We start from the raw sequence: 19,408 nt of genomic DNA, 5'->3' as shown, positions 1-19,408 counted from the left end.
ATGAATTTGAACATTTGGAGACTACGTTCCTTCACGGGAAGGAGAATGTGTCGTTAGATGCTGTTTGTTCTGCTTTATATAGTCATGAATTGAGAAAGCAGTATAGGATGAAAACCAAATCAATGACATCAAAAGAAGCATTGGTGGCAAGAGGTCGTCAGCAAAGCCAAACAAAGGGGAGAAGAGGGAGGTCTAAGTCTAAAGGTCGAGCCGTTGCCAAAGATGAGTGTGCTTTTTGTCATGAGAAAGGACACTAGAAGAAAGACTGTCCAAAACTGCAGAAGAAAGGGAAGGTTCCGCAAGATGCAAATGTTGCAGAATGCAAAAGTGATGTGGAATCAGATATCTCTTTAATTGTCTCGCTTTCAGCATCATCGTATCCAGATGAGTGGATATTGGATTCAGGTTGTACCTATCATATGTGTCCCATTCGAGAATGGTTCTTTGAATTTGAAGAACTTGATGGCAGGGTTGTTTACATGGGTAATGATAATCCATGTAAGACAGCTGGGATAGGTTCAATCAAGTTGCGAAATCATGATGGATCCACCAGAATTTTGCGGGATGTACGGTACGTGCCAAAGTTGAAGAAGAATCTCATCTCATTGGGGGCTTTAGAATCTAAAGGCCTAGTTGTGACGATGCGAGATGGAATTCTTAAAGCAACTTCAGGAGCACTGGTGATGTTGAAAGGCGTGAGGAAGAACAATCTGTATTACTATCAAGGTAGTACAGTGGTGGGGACAGTAGCGACAACAACTTCTAGCTCTAAGAAGGATGCTGAGGCAACGAAGTTGTGGCATATGAGGTTGGGACATGCTGGAGAGAAATCCTTGCAAATTCTTACCAAGCAGGGATTGTTGAAAGGTACGAAGGCTTGCAAACTTGAATTTTGTGAGCATTGTGTTCTGGGAAAACAACGAAGAGTGAAGTTTGGCACTACAATTCACAATACCAAGGGTATTCTGGATTATGTGCATTCAGATGTGTGGGGACCTGCCAAGACTCCGTCAATCGGAGGTAGGCATTATTTTGTCACTTTTGTGGATGATTTTTCCAAGAGAGTTTGGGTGTTTACTATGAAGAACAAAAATGATGTGCTTGAAATTTTCCTTAAGTGGAAAGCTCAAGTTGAAAACCAGACAGAAAGGAAGATTAAGGTTCTCTGAACAGACAATGGAGGAGAATACAAGAGTGATCCGTTCTTGCAGGTATGCCATAGTTGGATATTGTGATTCTGATTATGCAGGTGATTTGGATAAGCGACGGTCTACTACTGGCTATTTGTTCACTTTAGCAAAAGCGCCAGTTAGTTGGAAGTCTACCTTGCAGTCTACGGTGGCTTTGTCTACGACAGAGGCAGAGTATATGGAGATTACAAAGGCTGTGAAGGAAGCAATTTGGTTTCATGGGTTGCTTAAAGACTTGGGAGTTGGTCAGAAACAACTTGAGTTATATTCTGACAGTCAGAGTGCTATTCATTTAGCAAAGAATCAAGTCTTTCATGCACGGACGAAGCACATTGATGTTCATTATCACTTTGTGCGTGAGATTCTCGAAGAAGAGGAGATTGTTCTCGAGAAGATTCACACTACGGAGAATCTTGCAGATATGCTCACCAAGGTGGTTATAAGGGCCAAGTTTGAACATTGTTTAGACTTGGTTAATATCTTGCACATTTGAAGTTGGCGCCCGAAGGCGCAAATTTGAAGCACTGTAAAGTTTGTTTTTGTTATGTTTTGAGAAGATTTGTATTAGGTAGGACTTGAAATTAAGCCAAGGTGGAGATTTGTTGATTTTGACTTAATCCCAAGTCCCACATCGGTAGGTTCATTGTTGGGAAGGAGGTTTGAGGGTTATAAATTAAACTCTCCTCCTTTACTGTTATATATCCCAATTTATAATATCTTCTCCCATAATAATAAAAGTGGGTTGTTTCAGCTGTGCTCGGAGATTAAGCTAAATTGGCCGAACTCTGTTAACAATAGTTTTTGGTCAGAATTGACAACATCAAGGTTCCTTGTATTGATAGTTAGTCATTTGCGTCTGGGTAGACCTAGAACCTCATAAAAAACTGATCAGTAACATGCCCAAGACGACAATCTCTCCTTTCTTTAATTCTTAATTTGCTTCTTCATGTCCAAGATCCAAAACCTTGAGTTTCAGTAACTAAAACTGAAGTTACTGTTGCCAATTGGAAAAGGTTCCTACAAAATGAATTTGGCTCAGTTTGGACATACTTTGCTCTATTTAAAATCAAATTATGCTACAAAATTAGCTTTTAACTTACTGAAGTTTGATTCATTTTAACTCCATATTTTCTTCTTCTATAAATACTTATGAGAAGACTATCCTAATTGGTCATTATTTTGAATGCAAGTGAAAGGCTTTAAGAAAGCGAAAGCCAATAGGAAAATATACCTTTGTCACCTAATTTTAGAACAGCATTGTCCCTAAAGCCATCGCCAATGTAAATATTGCAACCTTCAAATAACCTGGTGACAATGTAACGTATAAGAACAACAAAGGTTCTGCCTTATCTAGCAAGACAAATCAATGACAACTAAAATACATTGTCCTGCATCAAAAGGATCTTTTTGTTGTTACAATCATAGAGGAAGCTAACTAATACCATTTCCAATTGGTAACATCGGAGTGTCATGATGTTGTAGAATCCATCTCCTTTTACAACATTTATTACCTCCTTCTACCCAAGTTCTTGTTCCTCCGATGTATCAAAAAATTAAGAAATAACAGCATTATCCACCATCATATATAGAAACCCTTGAAGTTGTCAAAATTGTAGTTCTCTCCAACAATAATCAGCCTGAAGTAGCTTCACCAATAATCACAACAAGAGCATATACCATCCTTAAAATGATGGAATCGATTGGTGTCCCTGACGACAATTTCACGTTGAACTATCTTGGAGATAAGCTTGATAGCAATATGACAATCTCCACAAACACGGAGGTTTTTGGTAATTCTGATTGGAAACTCTCGGGTATTCAAAATAGCAAACACAATAGCTAACTTTTCGCTGTGAACAGCTAGATGGCATTCTTTATCCTCCTCCTCCACGTCATGAAGAGCAGAATCAGTCTCAGGGACGTATCCTAACTCTTTCATCTTCCCTACCAGCACACTTAGCTCTTCATATATCTCCTTTGACTGTGGGTGTGACATGTCGCCTGCAAGAAAGGTGTGGACCTGATTATTCAGTTCAACATTGCTGATCCCAGGCATTTTTCGAATTTTTCTTCTCTTCATTAGTGACCGAATAGCTGTTACTTCTGTCCATCTACCAGCCTTTGCATAAATATTAGATAACAACACATAGTAGCCTGATTGTTCAGGAGCCAACTGAAGTAGTTCGTCAGCAGCTATAAGCCCAATATCCATTTTGGAGTACACCCGACACGAACTAAGCAGTGCCCCCCAAACTCTTTCATTAGGCTTCATTGGCATCTGTTTGATGAAATTATAGGCTTCATCTACTCGTCCAGATCGTCCTAAAAGATCAACCAAACAAGCAAAGTGTTCAATTCTTGGTGTTATTCTGTAGTCGTCTGTCATCTGCTTAAAGTAAAACTTCCCTTCATTGTATAATCCTGAATGGCTACAAGCTGATAGAATTGCCACAAAGGCAATGAAATCTGGACTTTGACCTGAATTTAGCATTTCAGTAAAGAGTGCCACAGCATTATAGCCTTGTCCAGTCATACCGTAGGCAGATATCAATGAAGTCCATGATGCAACGTCACGAAACTTCATTCTGTCAAACACTCTTTTCGCATCTTCTAGACATCCACACCTAGCATACATGTCTATCAATGAATTCTCCAGAAGCAAATTTGGACATAGCTTCTTCCTCTCAACATATTCATGAATCCTCCTTCCTAACAACAAAGCTGAAAGATCGCCACATGCTGGAAGTACACTAGCACAAGTGATTGCATCTGGTTCCACTTCACATTTCTCCATTTGTAAATAAAGATCAACAGCCTTTTCAGGCATTGAGTTTTTCATATACACAGTAAGCATCACGTTCCATGAGACCAAATTTTTCTTCTCCAAATTCACAAACATCTGCTCAACATATGAAATATTTTCTGATGAAGTGTCAGTTACTGCAGGCAGGAGACTAGCCATTGTACCTGCATCCGGTTTCTGCCTCAAACACTCCATTTCTCGGCAGATCTCCAGCGCGTCATCAAACCGCATATTCTGCACATATCCAGCAACCATTGAGTTCCATGAAACAACATCCCTACTTGGCATTTCATCAAGAACACGCCGTGCCTCCAGCAAGCAACCACATTTCCCGTACAACGCAATGAGACCATTTCCTACAAATAAATTCAAGTCAAACCCAACCTTAAACACAGCTCCATGAAGCTGAAACCCGATTCTCGCATTGTCAGAGCAAGAGCAAGCCTTCAAAACACAAGGGTAAGTATAGTTATCAGGACTAAATCCATCACCAACCATGTCCCTGAAAACAAGCAATGCATCATTGTACCAATGGTTATTCACATAGCTTCTGATCATGACATTATAGAAAATAACATTCCTCTCAGGAATTCCATCAAACACCTTGCGTGCCAACCCAGGTTCTCCACAGGCGGCATAAGCCCGCATAAGTTTGATTCCCAGAGATGGGTTTTCGTGAAAACTGAGATTAAAAACCTTGGAATGCACATTTTTCAATGTTTTGATATCTGGGTTTTGGTCTAGCGCTTTGCCCAGAAGTTCCAAAACAATAACTGGGTTTTGTGGGGACCCCGATGATTTTCTAATTGAAGAAACCAAGGCTTGTAACTTAGGAAACTGCTGAGTTAATGGAGGAATTAAATTCATGAATTTGAAACTGTTACTTTGTTTATGTTAAAATTGAGAGGGAGAGAAGGAAAAAGGGCAAAGGATTTACAGGTCTAAGGGAGAGGAATTGCAGTCCCAATATTTAACTTCTCGATTTTGAATGAAAATTTAACATAGTTTTGTTTTATCTTTTCAACTTTTTTGTATCCTCCTCTTTGAGTATAATGTGTCCATGTAGGGGAAAAAGAGAGATCTAAAAACAATAAACTGTGACAAGCTAAATTATGTTTAACAGCAAAAGAGTAGTGACATTTAAATTCCAAATGCTACTTCTCAATGCATGTAAAAGAAATCATACTCACTTATTAAGAGTCACGTTCTTTTCTAAAATGGACATAGCACATGTTCATGTATTCCTCACAATTTGTAAAGATTTTGGCCATAGAATGTGTTTTACATGCTTAAAGATACGAGGTTTCTCTTTTATTAGAAGGATGAAGAATGAAAGTGTGCATTTTAAGAAAGAGAGAGGAACAATTATGGTAATGTAAGTATCAAGATGTGAGGTTGCTCCTTTCCTCTTTATCTTAAATTGTTTTTTTTTTAAATACATGTTTACCTATTATACAATATTTTGTAAAATTTCGTTAGTCAAAGTATATTTTTGTATATAGTATTAATAGACGTTAACATTATAGAAAACTATCTAAAATACAAACAATACGATTATTAATAATAAACAATTTTATTACTTGTTTTCATGTAATCCCACTTTGATAAACAATTAATTGTTATAAAATAATAACTTTATGATACCAAATTAGTATAAGATATCGGAAATGATAATAACCCGTTCATATCACCGCTATTCATGGATCTGGTGATATTGGTAAATACCGTACAAGTTCTATACAGAACTGTTTAATCAGTTCGAGGGTGTAAATTTTCTTGCTAATATTTGGTAAAACTCAATTTCGAGGTTGTTGATGCCTATGTTAAATTTACACAGCTAGTAGTTATAAATAAAAAAGCATGCTATATGGATGCTTAAAATAATTGAACTGAATAGAATTTTATGTTGCATAAAACTTTGATCTGACACTTTGCACCCACTTATATACAATGAAAGGCTCTAATCTCTAGTCGATGTGGGATCTCCAACGCATCCCCCTCACGCCGAGACCACCAACTCGTGCATGAGACTATATATTATGGGTGGTCCGATAGCGGCTCGATAGCGGGTGGCACAATAGGCCCAACACAAACACTCGCTAGGATAGACTCGAAATGGCTCTGATACCATATTACGAAGTGGACTTTAAGCCTAACTCAACCCCCATAAAACCGGCTCATAGGGTTGAGGTTTGCACCCACTTATATACAATGAAAGGCTCTAATCTCTAGTCGATGTGGGATCTCCAACACTTTGCTCGAAGAAAAAACAATGCCAAAATGGATGCTTATCTGGAGGTTTATTCACTATTTGGATGTGGGTGATTATTGTTAATGTGGAAATTGAGTTTAGACAAGTGAGGGAGTATTTTTTATATTATTTTTTGTCACCTATCATCACCAGTGTGCTATAACACTGGAATATTATTTATTATAAGAAATAATTTGTTCTAGTAGTACTGAAAATAATCTTTTAATTGCATAAAATTACGATTCAAAAATAAATAATTTTTAATTACAATTTTGTTCTAAATAAAGTTTATAACAATTATAAATATGGTACAAATTTTTTATATCATTTATATTTTTTCGAAGTTAGTTCAGACACAAATAATGTTTCAATTGTTGAAAATAATATTTTAATTCAAAAAAAATTATAATTCATAAATAATCAATCAAAATAATTTTTTAACAATTTTTAAATACAAGGATAAATGTGTAAAGTTATATTTTTTCAATTAAAAAATACAATTTCAATCACATTGATCACATCACTCATTAATGGTGGACAAAAAATCAAAATTTCAAAATCCAATCCATAATTATCCAAATGCATATTACTTTTAATCCATTTAAATGAATTTATCTCAAATCCAAATCATGTTTTTGGAATTTAAGTCCAATCCATTTAATTTGGACATGAATTAGATATGGATTGGATACATTTTTGAATAATCCAAATTGGATTTTGAATTGGATTTTGACTTGGACCAGACCCAGGTTGAGCGAAGTCAATCTAAGCCCCTGTTGAGCTAAGTCGGCCCGAACCCATGTCGAGTCGAGTAGAGCTGGCCCAAGTCGGCCCAAGCCAAAGTCGAGTCGAGTCAACCCGGACCCAAGTCCAGCTGAGTGGGTCAGAGCCCAAGTCGAGTTGGCACCTGCTCAAGGTTGAGTTGACACCGAGCCCATGTCGACCCAAGTCGACCCATACCCATGTCAAGCCAAGTTGATCTGGGTTGATGTGGATCTGAGTCAGTTCGACCCATGTCGAGAGTGTTGAAGCTGGAGGAAGCTTCTTCCCTACCAAGGCTTGATGTGTGTTTGATGAAGAAAATGGCTTGAGTGCTTTGAATATTGTAATAGGTTTTTAGATTCATTTGTAATTAGGCTTGTAAGTGTGTATGATTGCCTTTTGCTGTGTAACCTATCCTAGATGCCTAACCAAGTCTAGATCAAGCACATGATGTGGTTAAATGGTTTTTGAAAAGCCTTTTGAAATGTTTTTAACAGTTTTAAAACAGTACACAAATAAATCTGTTTTATGGAGGAAGAATCTGTTTATTTCTTCTCTGTTAAAAAGGCTTTCGTTAAATAGTTTTTTAAAAGCTTTTTAAAATGTTTTTAACAGTTTTAAAACAGTACACAAATAAATCTGTTTTATGGAGAAAGAATCTGTTTATTTCTTCTCTGTTAAAAGGCTTTTCTAAATTTCTGTTAAGGCAACAAGGGAAAGCTCAGTTCGTTATTTCAGTTAAGTTGAGCTGGCCTGTGTGTTATACTTTAATCTATTTTACTATGAAAGAACAAGTTTATTCTTTGGTCTGCTGAAAGGTTTTTCACAAGTTAGTTAGGGCACCAAAGGTACCACTCAGATAGTTATTTCTGTTAAGCTGAGTTGGCAGTTTTTACAAAATAAATCTGTTACGTTCAAAACTGAATCTGTTGTTTTCTTAACTGCTTTTCAACTATTTTTTGAAAAGAAGTTAGAAACTGTTTTCTATATAAACAATAACTCTCTCACATGAATAAGTGCTGAGGAATTACGCTTTTGACAGAGATCAAACAATTTCCATGTGAGAAGAAGGATTGAAAGAGTTTTTGAAAGGTTTTCCAAAGAGATTTTCAAGTGTGCTTGTTCTAGGAAACCTTGAATCTTGGTGAAGGTGCTGGTGCAGTTCTGCAGCAAATTGAACTACTGGTTTTGAGTTCTTGCATCTTCTTTTCAGGTGTAATCTTTCCTTTATTCTGTTTTGTAAAGGTGTAAGTGTTAGTCACTCCTTGATAGGGTTTCTTGGAGTGCAAGGTGTGCTGAAATAGGGTTTTTCAGCATTGTGTGTGTTGTTCTTGTAGTGTTCAAGAACTGCTGGTTTTGTAAGTGATTGGTACTGTTTTTAATGAATTCCACCTTGGGGTAAGGTGAGACTGGATGTAGCTCTGTATGAGTGAACCAGTATAAAAACGTGTGTATCTTGTATTCTCATCCCTGCACTCTTTTCTGGTTTTTGCTTAATTCTGTCAAGAATTAAATCTGTTCTTTTTAAATTGAATCTGTTAATTCTAGGTTAAGTGAAAACTGTTCTTCCTGATTTGTTGAAGTTTTCTGATCATAAACAAGGTTGATGCATATAATGGTTTAAGTGAATTGTGAACAAACTGATCATTCATTAAAACCTGAGAAAGGATCATACTTCTTGAAATCTTGTGTTGTGTAGCTTTTGATTGATTTCCAAGCATAGCTGTATCCTTCATCCTCACAATATTAAGCTGATCTGGTTCTGTTATATTTCTTGTTGAACACAATTTTACATTGAACAAAATTCAAATTGTGCCAAGACTGCTCTGAAGAATCAATCTGTTTCATGTAAAAACAATCTGTTCTTTTTGCCTCTAGAATACTGAAAGTTTGTGTGTTCTTGCGAAAATTTTATAAGCTCAATTCACCCCTCCCCTCTTGAACTTAGACACTAATAGACCCAACAGAGAGGAGTCGGCCAAAGCCCATGTTGATTTGAGTATACCCACGCCCATGTTGACCCGAATCAGCTCAGGTCCATGTCGATCCGATTAGAACTAGGCCCATGTCGAGCCGAGTAGACCTGGATCGATGTCAAGCCGAGTCAGCGCAGGCCAACGTTGAGCCAAGTCAACCCAGAATGATGCCCAACATGGTCGTCCCAGCCCGATGTCGAGCATAGTTGACTAAGGCTGATGTCAAGCCAAATCGACCCATGCTGATGTCGAGCCGAGTTGACCCGGGCCGATATCAAGTCGAGACTACGTAGGGCGATGTCGATCCGAGCCAGCCTGAACTGATGTCGAGTCGAACCGAGTCGGCCAAACCGATTTAGAACTAAGTCGAGTCGGGCCGATGTCGAGTCAAGTCGATCATCGCCGATGTCGGCCCGAGTTGGAGAGGACTAATGTCGACCCGAGTCAGTCTGAATCGATGTCTAGCCGACTCGACCCAGAGTGATGTCGGTCTGAGTCGGCACGAGTCGACCCAGGCCGATGTCGAATTGAGTCAACCACAGTCGATGTTGAACAAAGTCGACCCGGGCCGAGTTGGCATGGGTCGATGTCGGGTCGATTTCACCAACTTGACCCAATTTGATTTTGGGCCGAGTCGGTGGAGTAGATGTTGAGCCGAGTCAACCCGGGTCGATGTCGAGCCGACTTGGCCCAGGTAGATGTCGGGTCGAGTCAGCTTGGGTCGATGTCGGGTCGAGTCGACCCGGATTGATGAGGCCGAGTCGGCTCGAACCGATGTCAGGCTGAGTCAGCCTAAGTCGACCTGGACCGATGTCGAGCCGAGTCGGCCCCGGTCGATGCTGAGCTTATTCAACCCGAGATGATACCTAGTTGAGTCGGCCCAACCAATGTCGAGCCAAGTTGACCAGGATCGATGACGAGGCGAGTCAGCCTAAACTTATGTCGAGTCAAATTTTCCTGAGCCGATATCGAGCCGAATTGTCCTAGGCCGATGTTAGGCCGAGTCGGTCTGAGCCGACATGGGATTATGTTGAGTCGAGTCGGCCCCGATCGATGTCGAGCTGATTCGACCCGAGATGATGCCTAGCTGAGTCGGCCCAGCCAATGTCGAGCCGAGTCGGCCTAGACTTATGTCGAGTCGAATTGGCCTGAGCCAATGTCGTGCCAAATCGACCTTGGCCATTGTCTAGCCGAGTCGGGGACTGATGTCGTGTCGATTTGGGTCGGGCCAATTTCGAGCCAAGTCGGTCTAGGCCGATGTTGAGCTGAGTCAGCCCGACCCGTTGTGGAGTCGAGAAAGTCCGGGCTGATATCGAGTCAAATTGGCCCAGGTCGAGGTTGAGGTGAGTCGTTCTAGTTCGATGTCGAGCCGAGTCAACCTGGCCCAATGTCGATGTCAACTTGAGTCAGCCCAGGATGATACTGAGCTGAGTCGGATCGTTCCGATGTCGAGCCGAGCGGACTCGGCTGATGTCGACCTGAGTCAGTCCAGGCCAATTTCAAGTTGAGTCGGTTCAGACCCATATCGACCTAAGTCAGCCCGAGTCATGGTGGAGTTGGCATTGAGCCCATGTAGAGCCAAGTCGACCCAAGCTCAGGTTGCGTCAAGTCGTTTCGGGTCCAGGTCGAATCGGCCTGGGCCGATTTCATGTCAACTACTTTCCATGTCGAGTCGGGTGGGTCAAAGTCCATGTCGGGCCGAGTGGGCCCGAAACAATGTCAAGTCGTCCGGGGCCTAGATCAAGATGGATTTAATCTAATTAACAAAGTAAATTTAATATAATTGACAAAGTGAATTTAATATAATTGGCAAAGTAGATTTAATCTAATTGACAAAGTGAATTGAATATAATTGACAAATTGAATAATCTAACTAACAAAGTGGATTTAATCAATTTTAAATGAATTTGAAAAAATCCAAATAAATTTAATCTAGTTAAAATAATATGAATTTTAAATTCAATCCATTTTATTGTTAAAAGTTGTTCAAACAAACTGTAATGAAAAAAATTCCAAATAAGGACAAATAAAGGGATTTTATAAGTTAAGTAATATGCAAGGCAATGAAATGAAATCGAGCCTAAAACTTAATATCGTCTTCTCTTATGCTTATGCTGAGTGAACACTGTTTACTCGAAAACAATAACTTTTTATATTTTACATTCATTCAAATAAAAAGAAAGAAAGTCAAAAGATTTGTCTGAGAAGAATAAATTCAATCTCCTCTCTCGATTAAAGAAAAGCCAACGAAAGTTGAAGAAATTTACATAATATTGAAAAAAATCAAAATTACTTTATTTTTTATACACATATAAAATAACAATTTATATATTACAATAAAAAAATATTCTATATTTATATTATAAATAAAAGTAAAATAATTAATTATAAATTTTATAACATAATAAATTACGTTGTTTCAAATGTAATATTTTATAAATTTTATAAAATAATCAATAGATTGTGAAAATTGATTATGTTATAAAAATTTGTAACATAATAGATTATATATTAAACTTAATTGACTACGTTATAAATTTAATAATATTATAATTAGTTATTATAATAATATAATATAATATAATAATATATAAATGTATTTATATAATAATAATATAAATATATTTATATAATAATAATATCAATATATTATTTTATTTTTATTGTTGTTCGTTATTAATTCATATTTTATTATTATTAATTCATATTTTATTACCCTTAAATTATTTACCGTTATTATTGCATTAATATTAATGGTCATTTTACAGGTTATTAGGATTCCTATTTTATAGCTTCCAGTATTTGTAATTTTATTATATATATTATTGAAGTAAATCAAAATGAATGAATCAGTTTAGTAGTTTTGCAATTACGTTCAATCAGTTTCTACAACTTTTGCCTTTTTTTTATTTCATTCAATTAGTTTCTACAACTGGTATCAAGGGTCAGTCTGTTATCATGAACCCTACCCAATTATAGTCTCTATCATTGACGGAAAAAATTAAAATCGATGGTGTGTGCAAATGAGAGTTTTATTTGATTATCATGAGTTATGGGATGTCATTGAGGGTGGAGTGTCTGCATTAGGTGATAATGCAACTGAGGCACAATGAATAGCGCATCATGACAAGAAGAAGAAGAACAAGAAGGCTTTGTATCTCATCCATCAAGGGATAAATGCCGAGACGTTTGAACATATAGAAGGAGCAACAACTGCAAATGAGGCTTGGACCATTTTGTCAACCAATTATAAAGGTGATGACAAAATCAAAAGGGTGCGTCTTCAAACCCTAAGGCTCCAATATGAACTGCTGCAGATGGAAACCACAAAGACTATTGATGTCTATATAAATAAAGTTCTTGCCTTGACAAATCATATGAAAACTGTTTCTGCCGGTTGACTCGAAACGCCTTCGTACGCCTACGTCACTTCCACGTCCAGAATCCTTGCGTTCACACGTGCCTTTCCTGTGATGAATATCTGAAAACGCAAAGACAAAGGGCACCCTAGAGGTCGTTTGCACTCCAACGCTCAAGTCAGTACTAGGGCTAGGAAACACCGAAACTGTATAATCTTGCTACTGTGTGTGTTTAGCGGCGCAAGAGAATTCTCCCTTGTCCAGTTTGTTACCTGCTATTTATAGATTGAAACTAGGGTTTCCTCTTTACCCGAAATGGGTTTTTTCTGATGGGGCGAGCCCAACACTGTTGTTACCTTACTCTTAGGATAACCTAGCGCGTGGGGTCCCTAACTGGAGTGCCACCTCTGGCAGGTGATCACTTGGGTGCCTCCTCGTGCACCTGATCTCTGGGGTCACCCGCCTCTGGGAGTGCCCTAGCTGTTCAAGTGCCATGCATGCAGCTCACCCCTGGCTCTACACTTCGTGTTACGCCTGAATGCGTCATCCACTCTATACGCATAGACCCTCGTGATGTAGGCTTCCCCCTTACTAATAACTGGCGTGTGATCTGGGATCCACTTCTTGTGGCCCAGCTCTACTATTTGGGTTTCCGATGTCCGATCTCTCCATGTTATCTAGTGGCACGTCGGTACATCCTGATGACCGATGTCTGACCACTCTTGGCTCCTTGGCGCACGTTCTTTGCGAGATTCTGGCCCACGCTGCTCGTGGGAACCGCTTACGTGACACCAACATTACCAGTGGTCAGTCAACGCCCAGGAACTGGTCGGAACACAAGTCCCCCAGTCTCGAGCTGTAACTCGTTCAGCGAAGAGGCTAAGTCCTTGCCCTGGGTGACCTACGTGGCTCTGTGTGACAGGACGTAAATACTGCGCCAAAGTGACGCCTTTTTGTGCCTGTCTTATCTGTGCACACGTGTTTTTGATCAACGGCTAGGGTTTAACATCGCTTATGCTTCTTTGTTTTGCTTTTAAACTCTTGAAAACGCGCGCGTCCAATCACTTGTTCCATCATCCTTTGAAACTCTTTGATCGTTTCGCCTTCTTCCTCAAGCATTCTCGTGTTTCCTCTACGCGTTTCAGCATTTCCTCGCTAACGATCGTAGGTATGAACCCTAATTCCCGTTCACACCTGTTTACTGATTTTGGTTCTAGATAATTGTCTGTGTTACTTAATCTCTGTATTGATCACCCTCTGTTTCTGGTTTCCTTTGATTCAACAAACTCTAAACTCTGGGAGGTGTTGATTCTGTTAGAAAGTATGGCCTTAAACGAGAGGGGGGGGGGGGGGGTGAATTGTTTAAGAAAGATTTTCAGATTCTTTTAAGCTTAGAATGAAAATACTTCAAGAAAACCTTGATTAAGAATTCAGTTTTTCCAAAACATAAAGCAAAAGCACAATACTGGAAAAACAATCGGTTGTTTTACCGAAACAATCAGTTGTTTATACCAGTTATCAAATAACAAAACTGAATTTAAAGAGATAGGGATAGAGAGATTGTACACAGTTGTTTATACTAGTTCACTCCAAACCCAGAGCTACATCCAGTCTTCTCAGAAACCCTGAGGAAATCCACTAAGCAACCACACCTTGATCACTTACACAACAACCAAGAGAATGACCTTGAACACCTCAAGAAACACACTCTCCTTGGCCAACACACCAACACTAAGATTGTTGATCTTGAACCCCTCAAGAACACACAACCAATCTCAGCAAACACAGAAACGAAACTTGTTCAACAGAGTACAAGGATTACACTTGTTATAGAAGATAATCTGAAATCAATACAAGCAGAATCCTATTCCATACACTTTGATCAATCATAAACTCTTAGCAATCTCAGCTCTTTGAAAAAATCAAAAACTCTTAGCAAAAACTTATCAGAGGCTTCAACATCCTTCAAAGGATTTGGATTCTTCAAAGCTTGAACACCACTTGGTTTAACAGATTCCTGTTATTGTAATGTCGCGTTTGCACGTTCTACTTCCGCACATTCGCATGCTTTATCTCTGTATTTCTTCTTAAATTTGTACACAAGTATGGTTTTGAGCGAAGAAAAATAAGCTAGACTGCCTGATATCCTCACTTGTCTCCATGGGATTTCCAGGGATGTGGGCACTTCTCGCCAGCACGCTCGCGCCTTTGCCACCGCCGCGCGTTCGCCCACTTTTTCCAATCCTGGGGTTTCGATTCCTCTCGCTGCCGTCCAATCGTCTCCCACCCCACTCCCTTGCAAGGGTAAAGCGGTGGTGATCGAATTTGTAAAAGACCCAAATCTACGCCGGTGATGGTTTCGCATTCTTCTTCTACTGGTCACTCTGTTTCCCCCCGGGGTCGCACAACCGGCGTTTCCCTGGGACTGGTGTTTCTATTCCTCCCATCCTTGAGCTGCCCCTTGTCCTACAACACGCCATTAAGGGCTTCCTCCAAGGGGTGATTGCAGACTTGGATGAGGCCGCTGCAAGGGAGAAACTGGGCTTCAATTTTGGGGTGCTTCTCGCTCCGTCCAACACTCTACTATCTAGGGCTGAATCGGGGGAAACATCCACGCTGACCCGCTCGTTTGCTGCCCGCGAGGGTGCTCCGAGGGAGGAGGTGGTTCATCTCTCGAAACTACTCCATGCCAAGTGCCAAGAGGTTACTTCACTGGAGGCAAGAGTTCTACCCCTGCGAATTCGGATCTTCAAGCTGGAAGAGGCCGATGAGGAGTCCAAGTCCAAGATTATGGGGCTTGAACAAAGGTCCATCAGTCGTGAAGCGCAGTTGGGTCGAGCGGAGGCCGAACTTCATCAACAAGCTAAGAGGTTTGAAGAAGCAGAGGCTGAGCTGACCGGGGATGTTCTCGATGCTTATGACGAAGGATTCAGAGACGCTTTTGCTCAAGTCGCTTGTGCGCACCCTGGAATGGATATTACGCCCTTCACTGTATCAAACCGTGTTGAAAACGGGCGGATTGTTCCCAAGGTCCTTCCTTGATTTGTATTTGGTTGATGCACAAACTCTTTATTATCTTTCTACAACTTTTACTTTCCCGAACATCTGGCTATTTTTATTTCTAAATTGCAAGCTACTTTTCTGACTTACATAACTGCTGTGTCATGGTGCCTGGTGCCAAGACATTTCTTTTAGCGTTTTGTTGCATGTTCCCCTCATCGTGAGGAGGGGTTTTAACTGCGGACTGGGTCGTTCCTCCTTGGCATTCTTCGTAAGGGGAACAAACTCTCAACTAACCTCGGCTTCGCTCAAAGGCGCGGAGGATTTATCTGGCGAATTATTTCGTTTTACCTTGGCGCTTTCACTCACGAGGAGAGGTGTTCTCTTACGAACCTACCTCTCTGCTCGCAAGGCTTCTAGCGCAAGGGAAATTAATTCTTAACTGACCTCGGCTTCACTCAAAGCCGAGGAGGATTTAACTGATGACTATTAACTAACCTTGGCTTTGCTCGAGGGTGAGGAGGGTTTAACTGATGAACTATTAACTGACCTCAGCTTCGCTCGAGGGTGAGGAGGATTTAACTTGAATTATTAACTGACCTCATCTTCGCTTGAGGGCGAGGAGGATTTAACTTGAACTATTTCGTTTAACCTTAGCGTTTTCACTCGAGAGGGGAGGTGTTTTCTACGAACCTACCTTTCTGCTCACGAGGCTTCTAGCACGAGGAAAACAAATGCTTAATTGACCTCAACTTTGCTCAAGGGAGAGGAGGATTTATCTGGTGAACTATTTCGTTCAGCCTTGGCATTTTCACTCGAGAGGAGAGGTGTTCTCTACGAACCTATCTTTTCGCTCGCGAGGCTTCTCACGCAAGGAAAACAAGTTCTTAACTAAATTATACATAACTCGAGAAAATATTTCAATCGTAACTTATCTGGTGACCTCATTAAAAAACCCTTGTAAGGGAAAAAGAGTGTCCTCTAATACCATGTACAATATTCCTGCTTAACTGAAATAAAACTTGAAGTAAGCTGCATTCCATGTGCAAGAAACCAAGCCTTGCTTCAGCGCCTCAAACCTGCGTGCTTCGTCTCGAGGTTCTCTGTTCTTCTGGGAGGATCGGTCCACACGGGAGGGACCGGTCGTGAAATTAGCGGGGCCGCATTCCTTGGTACCTGGTGTTTCTCTCCAGGCCCTTGGCATACTCTGCTTCCCCTGTGTGTAAGACCTTGAAACTGATCCTGTTTCTATCCAAGGGTCGAACCGATCGCCTAGTCGATCATCACTGGGTACCCCGGTTCTGGATTCTACGGTCTTTTCAACCGAGGTTTGTGCCATTTGGCTTGGAATGCTGCTTAGGTTAGAGACTTTCTCTCCAGTTTCTCTTTCCCCAGAGTTGCCAAACGGATCAGATTTGGTCTTGTGGGCGATTTCTGCTATGGTCCCGTCGGGTTTGGAGCGACTGACCTTGGGCAGGGGGACCCCCTCGGTGTACGGTGGCCCATTGATGACCATGGATACCCCTCACCTTGTTTTGAGGCTGTTCTCGTAGCATCGCTTGGCCTCCTTCTGATATGATTTGATGGTAATCACCTTTCCTGTCAGGTCTGGTAGCTTCATCTTCATGTGTCTTGTCGACGGCACCGCCCCTAACCTATTCAATGTTGGTATACCCAACAACATATTATAAGCAGAGGAGGCGTTGACAACAAGGTACCTCATGCTCTTCGTACGTGACGCGGTGCCATCCGTGAAGGTGGTCCTCAACTCCAAGTATCCCCGCACCTCTACCTGGTCTCCTGTGAAATCGTAGAGACAGCCGCCATAGGGCCTTAGCATGTCGTGGGATAGTTGCAGTTTGTTGAAAGTCGTTCAGAACATTACGTCTGCCGAGCTTCCCTGATCTACCAGCACACGGTGCACCTTCCTTCCCGCGGTTACCGCTGAGATTACCACTTGATCGTTGTCATGGGGGACAACGTCCTCTAGGTTAGCCTTGGTAAAGACCAGGTCGACGTCGAAGGCGTCGTCGGTTCTCTGTGCTTCTATCGACATCACTGTTCGCGCATATCTCCTTCGTTGGGAAGCGGTACAACCTCCTCCCGAGAACCCTCCTGCGATGGTGTGGACCTCACCGTGTACAGGGACTTCATGCCCCGGGCCACCCCCTGTTGCCGCCATGTCCTTGGTCCCTTATTTTTCTTGTAAGTAATCCCTTAGGAGACCGTTCTTCACCAACTCGTCTAGCTGGTGTCCCAGCGCTAAGCAATTGCGTATGGGATGGCCGAATGCTTGGTGGAACTCGCACCAGGCGTTCTTGTTGGGCCTGAGCCTCTTGTCGGTCTTGGGAGGTACCTTCAGCCTCTCAGCTATATTTGGGATAGCGATTAGGTCCTTCAATTCTACCACGAAGTTGTGCCTTGGCGACGCGTTATCTCTCCCGCGCCCCTTTGCATTTGGCTTTCTTGGTTGATAGGGTTGTTGCTTCATGGGGGTCTTCATCTCTTTCGTTGCCTCGTGTACCCTTTGGGTTTGAGGATGACTTGTCGCGCGTGGTCGCGCAGGGACCACGCATGTGCGCTTTTCACTAAATTCTTCCTCCGCCGCAATATGGGCCACCGCGTGGCGTCTTATCTCGGCGAAGGTCTTGAGGTGGTTTCGGATGAGTGACTCGCTGAAGGGTCCCAGCACGACGCCCTTCCTGAACGCGTGCACCATCATCTTTTTTTCTGTGAGATTCAACCTCACCACTTGCGCTCCAAAACGGTGGAGGAACTCATTCAAAGACTCTCCTTGATATTGTCTTACATCAAAGAGGTCATATGAGACTAACGGGGGGGCTCGATTCGCGATGTATTGCGCCCTGAACAACTTTGTGAGTTGCGGGAACGACGTCACATGGCCATCCGATAGGCTGATGAACCAGTCCATCACCGTTCCTGCCAAAGTGCTCATGAACAGCTTGCACTGCACCGCATCGGAGCCCCCAACCAGCATCATCTATGTATGGAAGGCTGTAAGGTGGGCCTTCGGGTCTTCCATCCCGGTGAAGGTCACCTTGGGCCCTATGAGTGTGGCTGGTATCACTGCATCCACGATCTCTGGTGAGAACGGTGTTGGGAACTCTCTGGGTGGTGTCACAGGCTCCTGATCTGCACCCTCATGCTCAGCCGCGTGGGTTTGCAGGTCTCTGCGCAGTTTCTTGTTTGAACGGCGCAGTTCTTTGCTCGTAGCTTGCGACGCTACCAAGTCAGCTTGGATGCGTTCTTGGTTTGCTCTTGACGCAACCATCTCTTCCTGAAGGGCTCGCATCATCTCCATTACCTGCTGCAGGGTGAGGCCCTCACCCCCGTTTGGTGCAGCAGGTCCTTACCTCGTACTTCTCATCTCTTGGATCTTCTTGGTTCTTGCTGGTGGGATAATGTTTTGTATCGTGCCCCACGGTGGGTGCCAAATGTTCCTGCCGGTTGACTCGTAACGCCTTTGTACGCCTACGTCACTCCCACGTCCAGAATCCTTGCGTTCACATGTGCCTTTCCTGTGATGAATACCTGAAAACGCAAAGACAAAGGGTGCCCTAGAGGCCGTTTGCACTCTGACGCTCAAGTCAGTACTAAGGCTAGGAAACACTGAAACTGTATGATCTTGCTACTCTGTGTGTGTTTAGCGGTGCAAGAGAATTCTCCCTTGTCTAGTTTGTTACCTTGCTATTTATAGATTGAAACTAGGGTTTCATCTTTACCCGAAATGGGCTTTTTCTAATGGGTCGGGCCCAACACTGTTGTTACCTTACTCTTAGGATAACCTAGCGCATGGGGTCCCTAACTGGAGTGCGACCTCTGGCGGGTGATCACCTGGGTGCCTCCTCGTGCACCTGATCTCTGGGGTCACCCGCCTCTGGGAGTGCCCTAGCTGTTCACGTGCCATGCATACAGCTCACCCCTGGAACACGACCCTCATGAGTCATATCTTTCCAGTGGCTCTACACTTCGTGTTACGCCTGAACGTGTCATCCACTCTACACGCATGGACCCTCGTGATCTAGGCTTCCCCCTTACTAATAACT

At 41.9% G+C, this 19,408-nt stretch overlaps 1 protein-coding gene across 2 annotated transcripts; it reads right to left on the bottom strand.

Annotated features, from left to right (window-relative positions):
* Nucleotides 1–2,447: 2,447 nt before the first annotated feature.
* LOC137837554 (Tetratricopeptide repeat (TPR)-like superfamily protein) lies at nucleotides 2,448–5,327 on the bottom strand. Of its 2 annotated transcripts, XM_090301918.1 has the most exons (2): nucleotides 5,184–5,327; nucleotides 2,448–4,495 (listed from the first exon to the last, which is right to left on the bottom strand). In XM_090301918.1, the coding sequence occupies exons 1-2, from the start codon at nucleotides 5,216–5,218 to the stop codon at nucleotides 2,839–2,841; spliced, it is 1,692 nt and encodes a 563-aa protein (XP_090158044.1). In that variant the 5' UTR covers nucleotides 5,219–5,327; the 3' UTR covers nucleotides 2,448–2,838. The 2 variants fall into 2 exon arrangements, with proteins under 2 accessions (XP_090158044.1, XP_068502674.1); XM_068646573.2 differs by lacking the exon at nucleotides 5,184–5,327 and having other exon boundaries at nucleotides 2,448–5,101.
* Nucleotides 5,328–19,408: the final 14,081 nt, after the last annotated feature.

Source organism: Phaseolus vulgaris, chromosome 4 (assembly GCF_051622355.1).
Source record: "Phaseolus vulgaris cultivar YP4 chromosome 4, ASM5162235v1, whole genome shotgun sequence".
In the NCBI taxonomy this organism is placed as follows: domain Eukaryota; kingdom Viridiplantae; phylum Streptophyta; class Magnoliopsida; order Fabales; family Fabaceae; genus Phaseolus; species Phaseolus vulgaris.
This window is presented reverse-complemented; position numbering and strand designations above follow the sequence as displayed.